We start from the raw sequence: 20794 nt of genomic DNA, 5'->3' as shown, positions 1-20794 counted from the left end.
TTCTAAAATCGCAGTACTTATAACTACGTTTAAGTGTAAGAATAAAAGGCTATCTAATCCATTAATGCATGTTAGTTATTTTATATATTTTTTACCATGATAGTATTTTGCATCAGGTTTTCAGCCTTTACAAACACTCCAGACAACACTATTAACATTTAACACTATAGCTAACACTATTATAATACATACATCCACTATCATGACTACATTTACAGAACAATATTTAGAAAAACAGAAATGAAAATGTCTTTTTTTTAATGTTTCACATATCCTCTCTATGGACCCCCTGCATCAACTATGATCTCATTTTGTGACTTGAATCTGCTTATGTAAAACATGTTTCAGCATAGTGCTCAATATTGTTCACTGGGGCTCCAATGAGAGCACATACATTATATAACATGTATCTGTTACAGCTGTATGATATCCAAAAAACCCATAGACTAATTTTTTTGTGCTGCAACGTTAATGCCCTGTAATATTAATTATTCCAACATTCACTCCAATGCAATTAAGTTTTGAATCATGTGCGCAAAATAAAATAAACATGCACGAATTAAAATAAACTTCACAATTGCTGCCCTCTAGCGTCCTAAAGACTATATTGACACAAATTCACAAATGTTGCATAATAGTTCAGTGGTTTGATATCAACGGGTGTGCAAAAATAAGATCTTATATTTTATTGTCTTAACCATAACATTCACAGAAAAATTATCAGCTTTGATCACTCTTAAATTTTTGATTTAACCATTTGATTCAGTCATTATCACATGTAGTAATCATTATCAAAATGATTACAGAACACAATCTCCTGAAGATAATTCTGATTAAAAGTCTCTGAATAATGCATAATTAGCCATAACCAGGGATTGGTAACCGCTGTCCTTCCTTGGCTTCAAAAAAGGTGTATGAGAGTATAATATTGTCAACTCGTGCCATCCTGGGGTCTTCATCAAACTCTGGATCAATGTAGAAGAATACAGGCATGTCTACCTCCTCATGTGGGTTTAACCTCTGTTCCTCGAAACAGAAACACTGACGGAAAAACAAAGCAGGGTATTAGAATTTAGCACACTATTCAGTGAGCTAAGAAGGTAATACATGATGGCATTTCTGCATACAGATGTCAACTTTAACAAATAAATTGGTACATAAATGGACAGATTATAATAGTAATGTTTGTATGGATTCATTTAAATGCATCACGTTTACCTGTATCTTATTAAAATATTGTCCAGCCTCGAAAGGTACAACATTGTAGGTTGAAATGCCTATCACTGGTTTGCCTGTGGGATTCCGTGCCTTATAAAAAGCCAGCGCAGTTTCCCCTGGTACGACCTGAGAAAACGTTCAAACACAGAATAATCAATTTGGTAGTCTCCATCTTCAGAGAGATTATATGAAAAACATATTAAGGAATTCCCACATGAAAGTGCATTCCTTAAATATTCACTCCTATATTTCCAAATATTTAGTACTGGGAGGCAGATTGATCTATCTACCTATAAAGTGCCTTGCGAAAGTATTCAAACCCCTTTATTTATTTTTTTGCATTTTGTTATGTTGCTGTCTACTTTAAATTACTTTTATCACATCAATCTACACTCCATACACTATAATAACCAAGCAAAAAACAGATCTGTGTCAACTTTGCAAATTTATTAAGAAGGAAAAACTAGAAGTATTCAAATCCTTAACTCAGCACTTAGTTAAAGCACCTTTCCAGCCACCAGTCTTTTTGGGTGTGATGTGATAAGCTTTGCACATCTGCATTTGTCGATTTTCTTCTCCTCAGAATCTCTCAAGCTCTGTCAGGTTGGATGGGGACTGTCGGTGGACCGGTTGAGGTTTCTCCAGTGCAGAGATGTTCTACTGGGTTCAAGCCCAGGCTCTGTCTGGGCCTCTAAAGGACATTCACAGTGTTGTCACTCTTGTATTGTCTTAGCTGTGTGCTTAGGGTCATTGTCCTGTTTGCTTTTTGCAAATTCCAAGTGGGTTGTCTTGTCTCTTCACTGAGGAGAGGCTTGAGTCTGGCCACTCTGCCATAAAGCCAAGATAGGTGAAGTGATCATGATCATGGAGCTCAATCAGAGTGACCATCAGCTTCTTGGTCACGACTCTAACCAAGGCTCTTCTCCATTGATTGCTCAGTTTAGCCAGGAGGCCAGGTCTAGGAAGAGCCTTGGTAGTTGCAAACTTCTTCCATAAAGGATTATTATGGAGGCTACGTGCTTCTGTGAACTTTCAATACAGCAGAATTTCTTGTCTTGATGTCTTGAAGACAATGTCTTGATACAATCCTGTCTCTGAGGTCTACAGGCAGTTCCTTTGACCTCATGGCTTGGTTTTTGTTCTGATTTACATTTTCAGCTGTTAGTCAGTTTATTTAGAGCAGGGTTTCTCAAACTCAGTCCTGGAGGGCCACTGTCCTGTACGTTTGATCAGGGTTGGAGCTAAACTGTGCAGGACAGTGGCCCTCCAGGACCGAGTTTGAGAAACCCTGTGCCTTTCCAAATCATACCCATTCAATTGAATTTGCCACAGGTAAACTCCACTAGAAGTGTAGTAACATTTACAAGCGAAATTGGAATGCTCCTGAGCTAAATCGCAAGTGTCCCAGAGAAGGGTATGAATACTTATGCAATTACTTAAGTTTTTATTTATTTATAAATTTGCAAAGTTATCACAAATCAGTTTTTTGCTTTGTCATATATATATATATATATATATATATATATATATATATATATATATATATATATATATATATATATATATATATATATATATATATATATATATATATATATATATATATATATTTGTTGTTTTTTGTATTATACACATAAATGTTTGTTGCATATAATAAAATTGATGTGCACATTTTAAAACTGAATAAAAAGATTGTCACAAATAAAAATTATAATCTTACGTAAATCTCTGATTGCTGTGGACGGAAGTTCCATTGCATGCTGGCGTGTGTGTCTGCATTAAAGGTCACTTTAATAATACGCTCCCTAACTGGCTTCATAGTCTCCACTTGCTCTGCGTCATGTCCAGCTACTGCTGTGCCTCCCAGTCCTGCTGCCTGAAGTAAGAGAGGAAAATGTTATTGTAATACTGTAATATCCACCATAAATGGCTCTGAGATTATCAATCTAATACTGACCTGACAGTACAGTCTGTAGAGAGGAACAGCAGCATATGACATGCCAATCATTCCCACTCCGGCGGCCGCAATGTATGTCAGGATGGTCTTGTTCCTTTTCTTCCAGTCATCTTCCTGGCTCTGATGTTTCCTCTTGTGAGTTTTAGCTCCTCGTGACTGGTTGAGGAATCGCTGTGGGGTTCTCCTGAGGAAGAGCTGGACGCTGGATGTGGCTAGTCCTCTGATGTTGCAGCAATTAACGCATAACCGAGTGCTAGAAAGTGCTTGCTGTATATAGTGCTTTGCAGTGCACCCACGAAGAAGAAACGGTAATAGCATAATCCTAGAATTACTAGTGGAGTCCCCTCAAGACAGGTTTGTTTCACCTAAAACATAAGATAAGGGCAGATATGATTACTAAATGATGGATTACATTACACAGACTGTGTGTCAGTCCATAACTCAAATAAAGGCGTATTGCACCTAGATGTGAATAAATGGTTTATTAATGAAAATAACACACATTAAAAATGTAATACATTTAAGTCCACCTATCGTTCAAAGTTTGGAATCATTAAGAAAATAATACTTTAATTCAGCAAGAAGCAAGAATTCAATTCATTTAACAAAAGTGACAGAGGACTTGTATATTGGTTTTTCATATGAATCCTGTTTATTTTTATTTCTATTCATTAAAGTATCCTGAAAAACATATTATGGTTTAGCACAACTGTTTTCAACATTGATAATCATAATAAAAGTTTATTGAACAGAAACTTAATGATGTTGAAAATTCAGCCATTTCAAAATACATTCAAATATATTTAATATTAAAATATAATTTTAAATTGTAATATTTCACAATACTAAAATGCAGACTTGGGTGAGAAACCAACAGCAAACTTTTGAACGATAGTGTGTATGAAAACACACTTACAGCATATGAATTATGAAACAACTTACAGTATAACTTTTATTTGCTACTACGCTAATTTACAATCATTAAGCTGTATAGTCAATCTAAACAACAATTAAGTATTTTTCTTAGATTATAAGACACTTTAAACCGATAACCAAACAATAACACAGAATAGAAAGTCCTGTTACAGTACAACTTTAAATCATGAAGAATGTTCCATGCTAAAATCCATTCTGTTAAGCCGGTTATTAAGCCTTTCCCATTTCTGTGTATGTATATAATGATCGCGTGACTAAATATGTAATTAAAACGGAATTTAACACGTATTTTAAATAGAAGATGCTGAAGCATTACCTGATTTAAATGATGAAGGTATGTGCATATTACTCACCCTTCAAAAACATGTTACAAAACGCCAACCTATTGGTGCAACAGATTAAAGTTCCCCGGGTACAGGCCGCTACTGCTAAAGTTCCGGTGGGTTCTAGATTGAGGTAGGCCTATTGTACTTGCTTGTTGCTTGGTGAAAATGTGATTTTAATGCGAAATGTGTCACATTAAACATGTTGCATATTATAATAACCGTTTTAAGTGCCCAGGGTAAGTGTAGTAAAAGTAAAAAAATCGTCGTAATCTCTAAAGTGTAAATCAAAAAGTGTACTGCGGTCAGAATAGGTGCAATCATATCACAATGGACAGCCATTTAAGTTAAAAAACGTAGCCTATCTCTTAATTTTTAATGAGCACAATTATGTAATTCTCTAGTTAGTCCCTTTCGTGCAATAATAACAAACAGCAGTACATTTAAAAGTCATGCATAATTTTAAATAATTATCCTACCTGCAAAAGTTAAATTATTCCTGTTTTTGTTTGTTCGTTTGGGGTGGGGTTGTTAGGTTGGTCTTGCTTTAATATTACACAAAATCCCTGAACGTGGATTGAAAACTATACTGTTTAGATCGTGATGCAAAAAAAAAAAGAAAAAAAAAAAGTTGAATAAAAAATCCATTTGTTTTAAAATACACTTTCAATATTTTGTCTTACTATGTGTTTACAGCCTGTGCTTCATAACCTGAGGATCTGCTGGTGTTTGAGGATGTTGTGTAATTGACTAACACCGTAGCCTATAGAAAACATTTATTGATGATAATTTATGAATGTAACGCTGGAATTTGTGAACTTCTAATTTGATTGAATCTGATTCATTTGTGTTATAAGTTAATTGACACAAGTGGTAAAAAAGAATTCTGGGGGGAAAAATTGTCTAGTTGCAATCCACTGGACATGTCTTCACTGCCAGCAAGGTCTCTCTCAATATTGTGACTGTGACAAAGCGCCTCCTCCTGGTCACTGCCTGAATGGCAATGTTTAACCTCAAGGAACCAGAGTCCCCCTGGGCCTGCGGTCAATAATATGTATCCCTCAAAAACTATCTTTGATAAGCACAATAATATATTTAAAAGTTTTTTCCCTGTAAAAATAAATTCTTCATACCTTAAAAGGTGCTGTATGTAGATTTTCTACCAAAACGAATCCTTTTTTATTGCCTGTGTGTGAAGGGGTTGTAATCTCACATTAAAATTATCCACTTATTTTTATGTGAAGGGCCCGGGTTGGATTTACCGCCAGTGACGTCACCTGCATGCGCGCTCCCGAGCCTCTCGCCTCGTCTAGCTTACTGACTTTGCACTCAACAGCGACGACACTGCAACTTATGACATGGACTTATGCAACTTATGACATGTCTGATAACACTAAGAAACGACCAGCGCCCAGCAAAACACAGACTCCAACACAAACTCCACATATTGATAAACTAAAAAAAAAAAAGTTTTTTTCTGCTGAAGCTCGTAAGGCCAGACGTGAATCGGATGAACTTCGGGTAAAAAACACGGATCACCATCGGCAGGGCATTTGAATAATGGAGAAACCTTATTTACAAACCTAGAATGTCCATTTCCTGAAGAAAATGTGAAATGGTGCTTGCAGTGACAGAATTCGGCATGGTTGATAGGGTTTCCATATGGTACGAGCATGGAGCATTAGTTTAACGTCAAGCTGATAAAAGTAGCCTATTATTTTAACGTTGCAGTGGGAGTTTACCCGAGTTTCCAGCATGTTGTCGTGGGATGCTTTGTGTGTTACGTCCGGTTGTAACTTGTGTCTCAGTCTGGCCGGTACCCACAGTGCTCGCTCATAAATTCGAGCACGCGTAAGAGCACGCGCTTGTAAACTTATTGGTTGCAATCTGAAACATCACCGCTAGAGGCCGCTAAAAACTACATACAGCACCTTTAAAATTACTTGAATATAACTACACTACACTCTCACTTCATGAATATGCAAATTAGTCCCTGCCTCCACCCAATCACACCAGCTCGGACTACCTGATCCACTTGGTCAACTGTAGTAAATGCTGCACACTGGTAGGTGGAAATATTGGTTTAATTCAGCCATATAGGTTTGAAAACAGATCTTTGGTACTCAGCAATGGTGTTGACTAATGAATTTGCACATGGTTTGTCTTAGGACATAAATAAACAAGACATAAATAACATTGAAAACCTGATTTTCACCACAGGGAGTCTTTAAGACTTAAGGGTATTTTTACATCCATACATTTTTTAATGATGCAAACACTAGTAAATTGACAAGCGCAAACCCTAGTAAATCACCTTGCTTAATTCATTTACATCCCATACACTCCTACAAACCCTGTCCATGCCTTTTCATCCTCTTTTTAAAATTTGCACCCTGTTGACTTAAATGGGGCAAGTTTTAAACCTGCTTTTAGCCTCTTAACATCCTTGATGTGTCATTACAAGTGCCCAGCCATGTTGAGTGATTCCTTTAGAGTGAACACGGTGAATCTGACTGCAGTAGATGTGAAAGATATGAATAAAAATGATGTTTATTCAGCCAGCGCACATACCTGTATTTACTTCCTGTTTTCGGTCGAAGTCCACAGTAGTCGATTGTCGAGTTCACCCGCGTGATCATAGGTAACTAAACCTATGCGCGTGAACTCGACAAGTCGACCGATTTTTGTCGTTGTTCCCTGTACTGACAGCACTCCAAATTTAAAAAAAACAAAACAAAAAAAAAAGAGCTCTAAAATTGTCCGGAGTTCTCCTTTAATGTTGAAGCACCTTTTGATTTTATTACTGCACTCAGTCTTTTTGGGTAGGAGTCTATTAGCATGGCACATCTTGACGTGGCAATATTTGCCCACTCTTCTTTGCAAAAGCACTCCAACTGAGTGCACAGCCCTCTTCAGATCACCCCACAGATGTTCAATTGGTTTCAGGTCTGGGCTTTGGCTGGGCCATTCCAAAACAATAATCTTCTTCTGGTGAAGCCATGCTTTTGTGGATTTGGATGTGTGCTTTGGGTTGTTGTCGTTCTGAAAGGTGAATTTCCTCTTCATCTTCAGCTTTCTAATGGTTATTCTGAAGGTTTTGTGCCAAAATTGCCTGGTATTTGGAACTGTTCATAACTCCGTCCACCCTGACTAATGTCCCGGTTCCAGCTGAAGAAAAACAGCCCCAAAGCATGATGCTGCCACCACCATGCTTCGCTGTGGGTATGGTGTTCTTTGGGTGATGTGTAGTGCAAACATACCTTTTGGAATTGTGGCCAAAAAGTTCAACCTTGGTTTCATCAGACCGTAATACATTTTTCCACGTGCTTTTGGGGGACTTAATGTTTGTTTTTGCAAACTTCAGTTGGGCTTGGATGTTTTTCTTTGTAAGAAAAGGCCTCCGTCTTGCCACCTACACCCCATAGCCCATTCATATGAAGAATACGGGAGATTGTTGTCACATGTAGCACACAGACAATACTTACCAGAAATTCCTGCAGTTCCTTTAATGTTGCTGTAGGCCTCTTGGAAGCCTCCCTGATCAGTTTTCTTCTCATCTTTTCATCAATTTTGGAGGGACGTCTAGTTCTTGGCAATGTCTCTGTTGTGCCATATTTTCTCCACTTGATGATGACTATCTTCACTGTGTTCCATGGTATACCTAATGCTTTGGAGGTTCTTTTGTACCCTTCTCCTGATATCTTTCAACAATGAGATCCCTCTGATGCTTTGGAAGCTCTCTGCAGACTATGGCTTTTGCTCTGAGATGCATAAGAAAATGTCAGAAAAATCCTACTAGAACAGCTGAACTTTATTTGTGATTAATCATAGTCACTTTAAATGATGGCAGGTGTGTAATGACTTCTGTTTAACATGAGTTTGAATGTGATTGGTTAATTCGGAACACAGCCACATCCCCAGTTATAAGAGGGTGTGCACACTTATGCAACCAGGTCATTGTAAGGTTTTGATTTTTCATTTTTCCCCCTCAAAGATTTTAGTTTGTTTTTCAATTGAATTGTTCACATTATAGTTCACATTAAAAGTGAAAAAAATTCTGACATGATTTATCTTTGTCTCATTTTTTTTTACATCACAAGAACCTGGCATTTTAACAGGAGTGTGTAGACTTTTCATATCCACTGTATATCGTTTTAAAATTTTATTTGGACAAATCTAATTTGTTTCTTATTTGTCTTTTCAGTTTTACATAGACTCTACAGTGCTTGTCATTCAGTGTCCCCACGTCAGAAATCATGCAGTCAGACTCCCGTCCCCTCGTTCCACATCACAGTCCGGCGTCAAGTTTTGAGCCTTCCTGCCTCGGGAGAGACAGAATCATCATCAGCTGTGACAGCGCAGAGAGAGGTGAGGCAAACCATGTGACTGTGGAGTATCAGGACAGATTAGTGGATAGGTAGGAGTTTGTCTGTTACTGTCTGGGTAGATTGCTGTCTCTCGGTCATCGAGACTGACCTGATTTGAACCACCGCTCTCCCCAACCCGGTGATATCGTAGATTTTTACAACACATCCTCAGTTGCTCGTGGACCTGCAATGGCACTGCTTCCAGTGGAGGCAGAACACTTTGACGGGCTATCACTCCTCTACTGGTAGGAAATGCCATTATCCGCTTGTTTCTGTGACTTGAGATTAAGCAAATACTAATGCTTTTAAAGCTTGTTTGTTTTCTGCTGTAGCCTCATTTGCTGTGCTTGTGTAGTTACCCTCATGTTTCTGCTTGTTCGTCTGTTTAAAACATGGGCATGGATATTATATTCGCATTGGAACATTTCAGCATATCCTATTCTGTTTACTAATTTGTGCTGCTCTAATAATGCATATAAAATTGCTTTCAATGCTGACAGCAATTACTGTACGTACAGTAAGAACATTTAAAGTTCATCATTATGGTGATGAACCAGCAGGAAGTGGAATGTTAGAGCAAGACAGATAGGATGCACTCTGTCTGCGTGCTTTCGCTGTAGTCACTTGAGTGCATATCCTTACATGGCTTGAGCAGGGTAAAACAGATTAGGTAGAATTAAGTGATCAGTTTAATGCTGGATCTTTTGTAACACAGTCGCACGCACTACATCTGAGCTCTGTTTGTTCAGGGTGACTCGTTAAAGACAAATCCTTTTATTTCCCATTATGCTTTAAAATTGTGTATTTGAAGTCTGTGTAGGACAAAAGCATGCATAACCATTTTGATACGGATTTGATGGAAGTAAACACGCCGTATCCTCGACCTGCCTGTTGCAGTAAAGGACAGAGCATCATTACACTGAACTTAATTCTAATTCTCTTTGTTGCTCTTAATGTGATCGAGATTAAAGTGCAGCAACTGAGATAACGAAGAAAACTAATTGCGGGGATAGGAATCAGGTTAAATACATCAGTAGTAGGAAGCACAAGAGTTTGTCCTTGTCATCCTGGTCAGTCCTGGCTGACCGGCACATGAACTCAACAAAACAAAAACAGCATTTTACAAATCCTGGAGTTGAACCATCATCTTAGTCTTTAGATAATAGATATGTTTGTTGCCGTTTAGTACTGTATAAAAAAGGATTGCTTTTACACCAATTTATTTTAAAATCATAACTTGTATATTATGCTGCCATATCTAATGCAAAACATAAATCTAATATTAAGTTAACCTACATTTTAATATCTCAAAAACATACTTTTCCTGATCTGATTGATTATACTTGTCAACTCGATAATACGCCTCTTCACATTGCATTTGTGCACTAAGTGACCCTAGGTACAGTATTAATAGACGCAATGCATTTTCACAAGCTTAGATTTTCTATTGTACACAATGTACGAGTACACTCCTTCCAGATGTTTCCTTTGATTTGTTTTATTTTTCTGTAGTGTGTTTTTGCAGGGGTTTTATTGACCTCAAACAAACCCAACATTAATACCGAACACCAATCGCCTTTTCAAAAGAGCGCATTTCTTAGTCAAACAGAAGGATAAAGCTTCAGCAATATCTGTCAGATTCACATAACAAATCTGAAGTGCAAATTATGGGTCAGTTTTGAAAGTACTATTCATAAATTGTACACATACAGCGTTGTAAAGTATGTACAAGTAAATTTTAACAACATGAGGGTTAAAAAGAAAATATGTAATGATATTTGTTTTATAAAAAGAAACACATTGTTCCGAGCTTTATTAACATCTCACTCAATGTCCTAGTTAAAGTCAAAATATTGTATTCTGTTGCTTTGTCTGTTATGGGGATTAAATGCAATGGAGATCAAACTGCAGTTTACCGGATTGGATACATACCCTCTTTCTATAAGGATTTATCATTTGCCGCTTTTATTGTTTACCTACAGTACATGCTTTAGTGATTTTAATATAAGCCCATAAGCACAATAACCTACTTCCTGTATAAGCATTTATTTTTTTATTTCAGATTTTTTATTTATTTTTTGGCTGATAATGTTAATACTTCAACCACTGTTCTATTTACTGTAATCAAAAACATTATATTATTGTATATTCTTAGAAAAATATATAGAACCCTAGGCTTTTGACTAAATTTATGCCAAAAAGGTACTATGTGAGGATAGTGATAAAGTATGTTTACGAGATGTTTCATTTCTAAAATTCGACTACAGTTAAACGTGAATTAAAAACAAAATTAATTAATTAAAGCTAAATCCATTAAATTATACCATGATGGGAACTGCTAAAAGGTTCTACATATGAAATGTCTGAAAGAACCCTTTAAGGTTCTATATAAAACCTTTTCTTCTAAGAGTGTAAACCCACTTTGAAATCATACATTCCAATATTTCTATATTATGAGGGATTTAAATCTCTAAAGCTTGTGTCCATTCCAGTACAGATGTTTAAAAATCCATTTTTACAATTCAGGTGTTTGTTACATCCACATTGGTATCCTTTATTCTTTCATATGAATGTCCTTTTTTTTCTGGAATATTTACCATGATCTTCTGCTGTAATGGACAGATTTGTAACTCTCTCAATATGCAGCATTTTTGGGGGGGGGGGGGGAAGTTGGGAATGATTATATTTTTTTCTTTGGGATTTAATAATTCATGCATCTTTGGGTCAACCGCATTATAACCATCCATTCGATAATCTGTATTTTTAAAAACAGTCTGCAACAAAATCATTTTTTTTCAGGACAATAATGGGGCCCCAGGGCATCAACCGTGCTGTGGAGAGACTAGACTTCACAGACTGTAAAAATGGACTTGGTAAGAACCACAGCACAATTACACTGCTTCATTTTTCAAGGCATTTGATGCACAATTTAATTTCACGCCCATGTAAAGAATTAATCCAAAAAATCTTGTTCTCAATTTGATAGGCGTGAAGATTATTGGGGGCTACAGGGAACAGAGCGGTGAAGAGTTTGGTATTTTCATTAAACGGGTTTTGCCAGGTGGCGTGGCGGCACAGGACGGTATGTTCTTTCTCCCAAAATCTCCAATGAATGTATTTACTTGGATTCTGGGAATGATGGATGATGTTCCTTTCTGTCTTTCAGGCCGTCTTAGAGCAGGGGACCTCATTTTAGATGTTAACAACATGAATTTAGGAGGTGTTACAAATGAAAAGTAATGTATTGTGTATTGGTTATTGAGCCGCAATAAATTATAAGATGACTTAAGTGTATTAAAATGACTAAACTGATGTTTTATTAGGGCAGTGGAGGTTCTTCGCATGGCATCATCTACAAATCACATGTCTTTACTGATAGTACGTGACGACCCTTCCAGGTAAGATGACTTTTAAAGGGGTAATGAACTGCATTTTTAACATTTTCATAATGTTCTCTGAGGTCTACTTATGTTATTAATATTTTTTACATAAAAAAACAGACTAATTTAAAAGAAAAAGCTCTTTTCTATCCTGGTTTTGACCCTCTAAATGAATCCTATAAATGGATGAGTACAGAGGAGTGTCTTGATTTAAATAAAATCTAAAAATAGTCTTAATACACTTAAGTGCATTAAAGTCTTTAGCACTTTATTAAGAATTTTGGCACTTGTTGTAGTGTGATGGCATTTTTCCAGCACAAATATTTTGTCATTTTTTTCATGAACTCCAAACATGAGTCTAGCTATTTTAAAATCTTCTAATCAGGGTTATTGTTGTTAACTACAACTACAACTAAAACCAAAACGGTAACGCTTTTCAATAAGGTTTCATTTGTTAACATTAGTTATACACTGAGAACTAACATGAACGTGAACATTTTTAACTAACATTAACAAAGGCTAATACATGCTGATAAAATGTGTTGCACATTGTCAAATGAGACCTTTTTGTGTTACCACTTAAACTATTATAAACATTCTGAGTAATTCTGTTCTTGCAACACAAATTTGTTGTTGTTTTGGCGCTGTCTGCTTAGCCAGAGGTCTCGGTTTTGGGCAGTTGTCAAGTTCTTTCTGTCTGTATTAGTTTAACTCGAGCTGGCATTTTGCTGGTCTCAGTGACTTCCTGATGAGCACTTTTGTTCTCCCGACAGAACAGCTGTTGACGTATTTGGGCCGCAAGTCTGTCATATGTGTCCTGAGTTAAACCAGCAGGGGTCAGGTTTAAAGCTGGAACGGTGTTAAAGGATTACCCTCATAAATAATGGACAATCAATCACCTTAAACTGTAGGCTACACAGATTTTGGGAACATAATGTCAAGAATTTAAAGATTACTGCTTAGATCACATTTCAGGTTTGGAAACAGTCCGGCTTTTAAATTTGATACCAATTTATCTGTGATTACGTCCGTAATCTAATTAAGTGCTTCTAAGCTTCTTTGTGGACTAATGAGGAAGTTTCATTTAATGGGAGTTGTCAAATAACTAGGGACTGTCTTGCAAAATGTAGTTTGATGGTTTAATAGGGGTGTGTTCATTATTTTTTGTGTATTTTAAAAACTAAGAAGAATAACATTCTTTAGAAACACAAGAAGTACATTTATAATTATGTAATGCATGATTTTACAGAAAGGAAAGCACACATAATGTTTACTCTCTGAACACCACAGAGACAGAAACAATTAAGTAAGAATGTTAGTCTGTACAAAAGCCTTCCTTTTATGAGCCACTGGAAAATTATGGCTCCAGGAAAGGTGAATGTATATATGATCTTGCATGTTCCTTTATATGTTTATCATTAGGAGGGAATTTGCTGAACTAATGGAAAGATATGGCTCGAGCAATAGTACCAGTTCTGGATCAGACATCTCTGTTTCCACAGGTATTTTCCATTACGTCTATCACTATACTCCATTTCAGGAGTGAATGACTAATGTCTGATTTTGAGAGAATATTGAAATGATGGACAAAAACAGCCGACAGTGTTGCCAACTTAAAAGCTTTAGTTTAGTTCTTCCATAACATAATTTTTCTACATAAAGAGCCAAGCATGTATCAGAATATACTTGAACCAAAATGTATCAGGATCAGTAAGATTTTTTTTAAAGAAATTAATACTTTTATTCAGCAATTATGCATTCATTAATCACATGGGACAGTAAGGACATTTACAATGTAAATTTTTCTTTTAAAATTTCAAAATAAATGCTGTTCTTTTGAACTTTCTTTTCATCAAAGTGTCCTAAAAATGTTTTATGGTTTCCACAAAAATAGTGAGCAGCACAACTGTTTTCAACTGTGATAATAATAAGAAATGTTACTTGAGCACCAATATAAGACTGGAGTAATGGCTGCTGAAAATTCAGCGTTGACATCACAAGAATAAATTACATTTTAAAATATATTAAAATACTACGGAAGCCCTGATAGTGGAGCGGCTAAGTGATATAATCGTTCAGTTTATGATACAAGCGTGAAAATTGGCATGAGCAGTCTCCATGGGTCACGTGACAAGAAAATTGTCCGAGCCACTTGAAATTTCAAGATTTTTCATTTTCAAGATGGCCGACACCTTAGTGGAGCAGTTAAGTGATATAGTGGTTTATTTGGTGATACAAACATGAAAATTGGCATGAGCAGTCTCTGATGGTCACTAGACAATAAGCCACCCACAGCTACTTGAAATTTCAAGATGGCGGCCATTTTTCAAGATAGTAGTTTGTATCACCAAATAAACCACTATATCACTTAACTGCTCCACTAAGGTGTCGGCCATCTTGAAAAATGGCCGCCATCTTGAAATTTCAAGTGGCTCGGACAATTTTCTTGTCAAGTGACCCATGGAGACTGCTCATGCCAATTTTCACGCTTGTATCATAAACTGAACGATTCTGCCAAACATAAGCACTTAGCCGCTCCACTATGAACCGCAACGTAAAAAAATAAATAAAATCTAGCAAGTCTATTCCGGCACAGTATATTTTGTAATGTCCTAAAACAAATAGCAATGCCATGTTGTTAGATTAGCACCTGTAGAATTTCCTTTTGTTGAAAGCCCAGATAAAAGTAAAAAGCTACTATTTTGTTTAGATCCATGTCCGAGGCAGTTCGACTTCACGAGTGCATTTCTTTACACATATACACACACACATACACACACACACACACACACACACACACACACACACAAAAAAACCTCTACGGAAGACTTTTGAACATTAGTGTAAAAATAAATGGGTAAAAAAAAAATGTAGGTTGTTCTAAGTGTACTGTGGTATTTCTATTGTAGCATTCATCTGTGTTATTTTTAAGTGAAAGAGTAGCATAAGTTTAGATTGAGAGTATTAAAAATCAAATCTCTTGTCTTCAGGAAAGATGACCGACACTGCTTCCTCCTCCTCATCTTCCAGGTCAACCAGTCCTCTGCTTCTGAGCCCTAAAGACCCAAACCCAGTATACACCACTGCCTGCATTACCTCCCCACCTCCACAAGTCTGCACGTAAGAAACAAAAGACACACTGTAGATCTAATTCAGATTTTATCTGGTGCTTTAGTATGATCCTTTTGCATATACTTAAAAAAAAAATTCTACTATCAAAAATGAATGACAGATCCCAGCAGGTTTCTCACACTAATGCAATTAATAGTGTCCTGATTGAAGAGTTTAAGCCTGAAAACACCAGACCTAGCCCGAGTGAGAGTGAAATCCCACAACAGATTAATTTATGGTTACTGAAAAAAAAAAAACTAATCACCTCAGGATTCATTGTTTCTGCTGTTGATCCTACCCCTTATCTTAACCTCTCTTTCCCCAGAAACTGCATGATTCAGTTGATATGTGTTGCCAAAGGGACAGGATTAGGCTTGGTCATCAGGGGCGGAGCTAACCGTGCAGAGGGGCCAATGGTGTTCGTTCAGGAAATAATGCAAGGGGGCGACTGCCAAAAAGTATGTTTATGTATTATTATTGGTAATTTGTAAAATTGCTATTGTCTATTTTTTTTTTTTGAGAAGACAAACTGGTTAATGACCAAACAAACAAACATTTTTTTTTTTTTTACATAATTTGCTTGTGAAACACTGTAGTAGTTTGTGAAAGAAGTGAAGTAAATTGAGGTGAGGTGAAGTGAGATAAATGAAGGTGAAGTTAAGTGAGTAAATTGCACGACTGTTCAAAAGTTTGGGGTCAGTATGTTTTTAAAAAATAGATGAATACTTTATTTAGCAAAGATGCATTAAATTAATCAAAAGTAACAGTAAAAATGTTACAAACAATTCTATTAAAAATTAATTGTTCTATTTAACTTTCTATTTATCAAAGAATGCTGAAAAAACACAGTTTCCACAAAAATATTGAGCAGCACAACTGTTTTCTATGTTGATGATAATAAGAAATGTTTCATGAGCACAAATCAGCATATTAGAATGATTTCTGAAGGATCATGTGACACTGAAGACTGGAGTAATGATGCTGAAACTTCAGAGTTGCCATCACAGCAATAAATTATATTTTAAAATTCATTAAAATAGACGACACGTATTTCAGATTGTTATAATATTTTACAACATTACTGTTTTTCTGTATTTTACGGTATCACACATATGCAGCTTTAGTGAGCATCTAGACTTCTTTCAAAAACAAAACTTTTGAATAGTAATGTAAGGTGAAGTAAATTAAGCTGAAGAAAATTTTAAATTAATTAAATTGTTTTTCTCTTTGTGACTCTAGGATGGGAGACTAAAGCCTGGGGACCAGCTTATATCCATCAATAAGGAGTCTCTCGTTGGAGTAACACATGAAGAAGCCAAAATCCTACTCACTCGAACAAAACTCAGGTTATAACTCAGACATATGTCTGTATAAACACAACGTTTCAAGACAGCTTTCCCTGCATGACAACATAGGGAAAATATGCATAGAGAGTTTGCTTCTGTCCAAGACAAATGCTGAAAGACTGAAAGGTCATATGTTTGCACATGTCACTGTTTGACCCTACAGACCAGACCCTACAGTAGAGATAGCGTTTATCAGACGAAGGTCTTCTTCTGGCTCCAGCAGTGGACCCCACAGCCCTATCTCCATTCAACCTCCCTCCAGTACAACTCCCCAACTCAGGCCCACTGGAGTTCTCATTCCCAAGATAGCCAACACCCCCAACTCTGGAAGTGAGACGTTGCCTTCTGTAGAACTTACTAAGGTAAGACGTAAGACTGTGGCTGATTCCAGTCTGGTAAGAGAGATTCAGTAATGCAGTAAATGTTCTTCGGCACTGCTTGAGATAATGCTTTCTTAAAGGCTTCAATTTGTGTCTATCCTTACAGGTACGACCAGCAATAGGAAAGCCTAATCTCACCCCCGTGTCCTCACTTGAGAGTGCCTGCACCACAGTGGCCAACTCTGGTACTGGTACCCTGTATTCCCCCTATAAGAATCCCCTAAGTTTAATACTAAGTTTGTGTCATAAAGAAGGTTATTACAGAATATTATCCAAAGGAACTCAAATAGTACGGTAAGGATCATACAATGAAAATACATGGAGGCAAAGAAGCATTAAAATACATTAGTTTTGAAACTATATGTATATATGCTGTTCTATATGCATTCTCATAAAACACATTTCACTCCAAAATTAAAAGAAAAAAGTTTTCAAAAAAACAGCATAAATTAAAATGCTACAATGATATATAAATACTTGGTACCGTTTTAGTTTAGTGTCCAATTCTCACTATTAACTAGTTGTTTATTATCATGCATATTACTAGGACATTGGCTGTTTATTAGTACTTATACAGTATAGCACATATTAATGCCTTATTCTGCATGGCCATTTTCTACATCCCTTAATCCTACCCAATACCTAAACTTAACAACTACCTTACTAACTATTAATAAGCAGTAATTAGGAGTCAACAGTTAGTTGATAGGGAGAATTGGACCCTAAACTAAAGTGACCAAATACTTTACTCCTGAAATACTTACATTTGTCAATTAAACAACGCGTGTGCGTCAGTAAAAAACAACATACTTTAAACAAATACAAGATGGAAAGTGCTTTACTATAACTAAATTTTGCTTTAAAATAGTCCAAATGAAAAAATTGAAAGATCTTTTCTGTGGTAACATATGCCACAGATGTTGCTATCTTAATTTGTATTGCACCTAGAACTAACCATAGGCACTCCTATTGTTATTCACAGATGGTGTAGGACTATCTGTGCAGTCTTTCACATTCTGATGCATTGTGAATGGAATTTTACTTGTGAACAATCTGAAACTCATAGATAAGGAACATTCTGACATAACCTGGATTAGACTACCTGTTGAGCAGACGTTTAGACAGCCATGTGCCGATGAGATGCTGTGTTTGTAACTCAAAATAATCCAGCTGGCATGGTTCTGAAAATGGATATTAGCATCAACCTGACATAACTCCAGGTGAAATCGAGGATACCGAGGTCTGTTCAGGACAGGGTTTCATTTCATTGACGAGAACCTTTGATAAAGCTCCACTCAGCTGTGATTTAAAGTAGATTTAACCAGCTGTACTGAACAACAAACATGAAATATGAAATGAAGAACATTACTGTGACTTTTTTATAATATCTAATTGGGAATACCTTATAAGGATCATAGTAAGAACAGCATGTACATATTCTATGGAGCCCCTAAAAGGACATGGTGAAGAAAAACAATATGAGATAGGAGGAATAATTATTTTACGTTCTCTTTGAAATGTTTTGCGTTCCCACCGAGAAACTTTGCGTTCTCTCGCAAAGAACACAAAAAGTTTTGTGAGCAAACGAATACGTTTTTGCGAGGGAACACAAAGGTTTTGGGAGTGAATGCAAAGTTTCTCAGGGGAACACAAAACATTTGACGGAGAACGCAAAACTATTGACTTTTTTTGATTTTTTCCTCCCATCTCATATATTTTTTTTCCACCACCATGTCCCCTCTCAATAATATTCAAGTCTCAGGTAATGAAAATGAGTCACTTCACATTGCATAACAACTTAATTAAGACCCCCTTTTATGCCACATTTGTGAAGGCAACTGTCTGATATTATTCTAAAAGGGCTTTGAATTTCCAAGAAATCATTGTCAGGAAATAAATCCCCCTCCAAAAAAGATAAATAAATAAGCGGATAATGAATGAGTGAACAATAAATGATGAGATAGTGAGTTCACGGTCAGAGCACACACCTATGAGTTCAGTTACACTTTGCAGTTATTCATCGTAAGAGGATTTGACAAGGTTGGCACTATTTTGAGCAAAGCATTGTGCTTTCTCTCCAGTCCACAGGTCTGGTCGGGGTTGGGTTTACGGAGGGAAAAAAACAGCCTGTTCAAACAATATTAATTCCTGTTGTACACAAAGCAAAATACAAGCCATCATAAGAGATCAAATATAATGGTGTAATATTTGAATGAGATTTTAAATTGTTAACCCGAAGATGTTTTTTGAGTAACACTTACACTACTGTTCAAACATTTGTAATGTAAGATTTTTAAATGTTTACAAAGAAGTCTGGTATGCTCACCAAGGCTGCATTAATTTGATAAAAAATATAGTAAAAACTTTACTGTCTTTAGTCTTCAATGCATACTTGCTGAATATAAGTATTAATAAAAAAAAACTCACTGACCCCAAACTTTTGAATGGTAGCGTAAGAGTCTATAAATGTCATTGCATTAGATCCAAAATATCATAGCAAATGCCTTCTGCAAACAAATGATTAATTATGAACATGTTGCACTAATGTCTGACAGCAAGAAAGTGAATATATTTTGAACAATACATATTTTTGTCAAATGTTTTACTTGAAAAGTGTGAACTATTTTTTTAATATTTTAAATAAATACCACTTGGTTTGATATTTTGTTATATAATGCAGAGACACTTTTTTTGCACACATACTTTACTGGGCCCTCACTGTGAGCAATCTACTCGGATAGATTATACTCCCACTGAGTTATGTAAGAGTCTTACTAAAATATGTGATGCGCTTCACAAAAATTACAAACAGCTGTTTTTTTGTGCAGTTTAACTTATTTGGGTTCTCTTTCTATTTGCCCAGATGCAACCGCTGCCTGTAATTCCAGCAATACCTGCAGACCCTCAAAACCTCCATCCTCAATTCCCAGCTTCGAACTCAAGCCTGAGAAAATAGAGCAGGTCTGCATAAGCATATCCTTTCAATTAGAGAATGACGGTATCTGTCAAAGTACCGAATTACAGACACATCTCATGTTTACGGCAAGGTCAAACGCTGGTCATCCCCCCCGGCGGACTTTAATGATTAGTTACCCATCAGTCTCAGCACTGTATTGATCTTTTTTGGTTTTACTATCATGTGTGGAGGGAGTTAATCCCACTGTTGAACAATATGTGCAGTTAGCGTGCGATCCCATATCCACTTCTACTGTTGTATGATGGGAAAATCAATAGAGACTGTGCCACAGTCTGTAGATCTGTTGATATAGAAAACAGTCTAAAGCATGGACAATTAATAGAAAGATTTCTACTCCAGAAGGTTGTTTTACAGTAATATATATATATATATATATATATATATATATATATATATATATACTACATATAAATATACTGTGTAAAAATAATAATTTTTATTTATAATATTCATTTAGTGGATGAATTTATCAAAATAAATTGTAATTTAAATGGCAATTCATTATATATATTATTAATGTTTATTATATTTTATACAAAGACATTGAGGCGTGTGTGTGTGTGTGAGAGAGAGAGAGAGAGAGAGAGAGAGAAGCAGTGAGCACGTTATGCTGGTGTAACTAAAAGGGCGGTTGTTCTGTCCACAGACACTGGAGGCACTGGGATTGAAGCCTAATGACTCTCAGGTCCTGACTCTGAGAGAAAGACTGCGTTTGAACCCAGGAGGGACAGTGGCTTATGGCGGTGAGAATCATTTCTGTCAGTCCTCATTATGTTGTAGTGGTTTATGTACTGGTGTC

At 36.3% G+C, this 20794-nt stretch overlaps 2 protein-coding genes across 3 annotated transcripts in view; one reads left to right on the top strand and one right to left on the bottom strand.

Moving 5' to 3' along the window:
- Window positions 1–66: 66 nt before the first annotated feature.
- On the bottom strand, window positions 67–4549 carry cox11 (cytochrome c oxidase assembly homolog 11 (yeast)). Of its 2 annotated transcripts, none has more exons than XM_081392288.1 (5): window positions 4465–4549; window positions 3176–3540; window positions 2939–3094; window positions 1219–1344; window positions 67–1041 (listed from the first exon to the last, which is right to left on the bottom strand). In XM_081392288.1, exons 2-5 carry the CDS (start codon window positions 3491–3493, stop codon window positions 859–861), a joined length of 783 nt encoding a protein of 260 aa, XP_081248414.1. In that variant the 5' UTR covers window positions 3494–3540; window positions 4465–4549; the 3' UTR covers window positions 67–858. The 2 variants fall into 2 exon arrangements, with proteins under 2 accessions (XP_081248414.1, XP_081248415.1); XM_081392289.1 differs by having other exon boundaries at window positions 4428–4487.
- A 3836-nt stretch (window positions 4550–8385) lies between these two features.
- The window catches only part of stxbp4 (syntaxin binding protein 4), a 35884-nt gene continuing 23475 nt past the window's right edge, over window positions 8386–20794 (top strand). The window contains exons 1-14 of the mRNA XM_081392287.1: window positions 8386–8554; window positions 8639–8802; window positions 11601–11674; window positions 11788–11883; window positions 11968–12037; window positions 12125–12199; window positions 13604–13683; window positions 15172–15301; window positions 15618–15750; window positions 16532–16638; window positions 16802–17000; window positions 17125–17203; window positions 19882–19979; window positions 20642–20738. Of these exons, the coding sequence (XP_081248413.1) occupies window positions 11608–11674; window positions 11788–11883; window positions 11968–12037; window positions 12125–12199; window positions 13604–13683; window positions 15172–15301; window positions 15618–15750; window positions 16532–16638; window positions 16802–17000; window positions 17125–17203; window positions 19882–19979; window positions 20642–20738 (1231 nt within the window). The 5' untranslated portion in view covers window positions 8386–8554; window positions 8639–8802; window positions 11601–11607. The remainder of the gene's footprint in view (window positions 8555–8638; window positions 8803–11600; window positions 11675–11787; window positions 11884–11967; window positions 12038–12124; window positions 12200–13603; window positions 13684–15171; window positions 15302–15617; window positions 15751–16531; window positions 16639–16801; window positions 17001–17124; window positions 17204–19881; window positions 19980–20641; window positions 20739–20794) is intronic.

The sequence above is a fragment of the Scardinius erythrophthalmus genome, assembly GCF_964197995.2.
Source record: "Scardinius erythrophthalmus genome assembly, chromosome: 18".
Taxonomy (NCBI): domain Eukaryota; kingdom Metazoa; phylum Chordata; class Actinopteri; order Cypriniformes; family Leuciscidae; genus Scardinius; species Scardinius erythrophthalmus.
The sequence above is the reverse complement of the archived record's forward strand: the minus strand, read 5'-3'. Positions and strand labels throughout refer to the sequence as shown.

Bases quoted from the DNA above. Each gene is read 5' to 3' on its own strand.
- cox11 (XM_081392288.1), bottom strand. From the start codon at position 3,493: ATGCTATTACCGTTTCTTCTTCGTGGGTGCACTGCAAAGCACTATATA. The intron at 3,095-3,175 runs GTCAGTATTAGA...CTCTTACTTCAG, and splicing joins TCTACAGACTGTACTGTCAG to GCAGCAGGACTGGGAGGCAC. The intron at 1,042-1,218 runs GTAAACGTGATG...TTTTTCCGTCAG, and splicing joins AATATTTTAATAAGATACAG to TGTTTCTGTTTCGAGGAACA.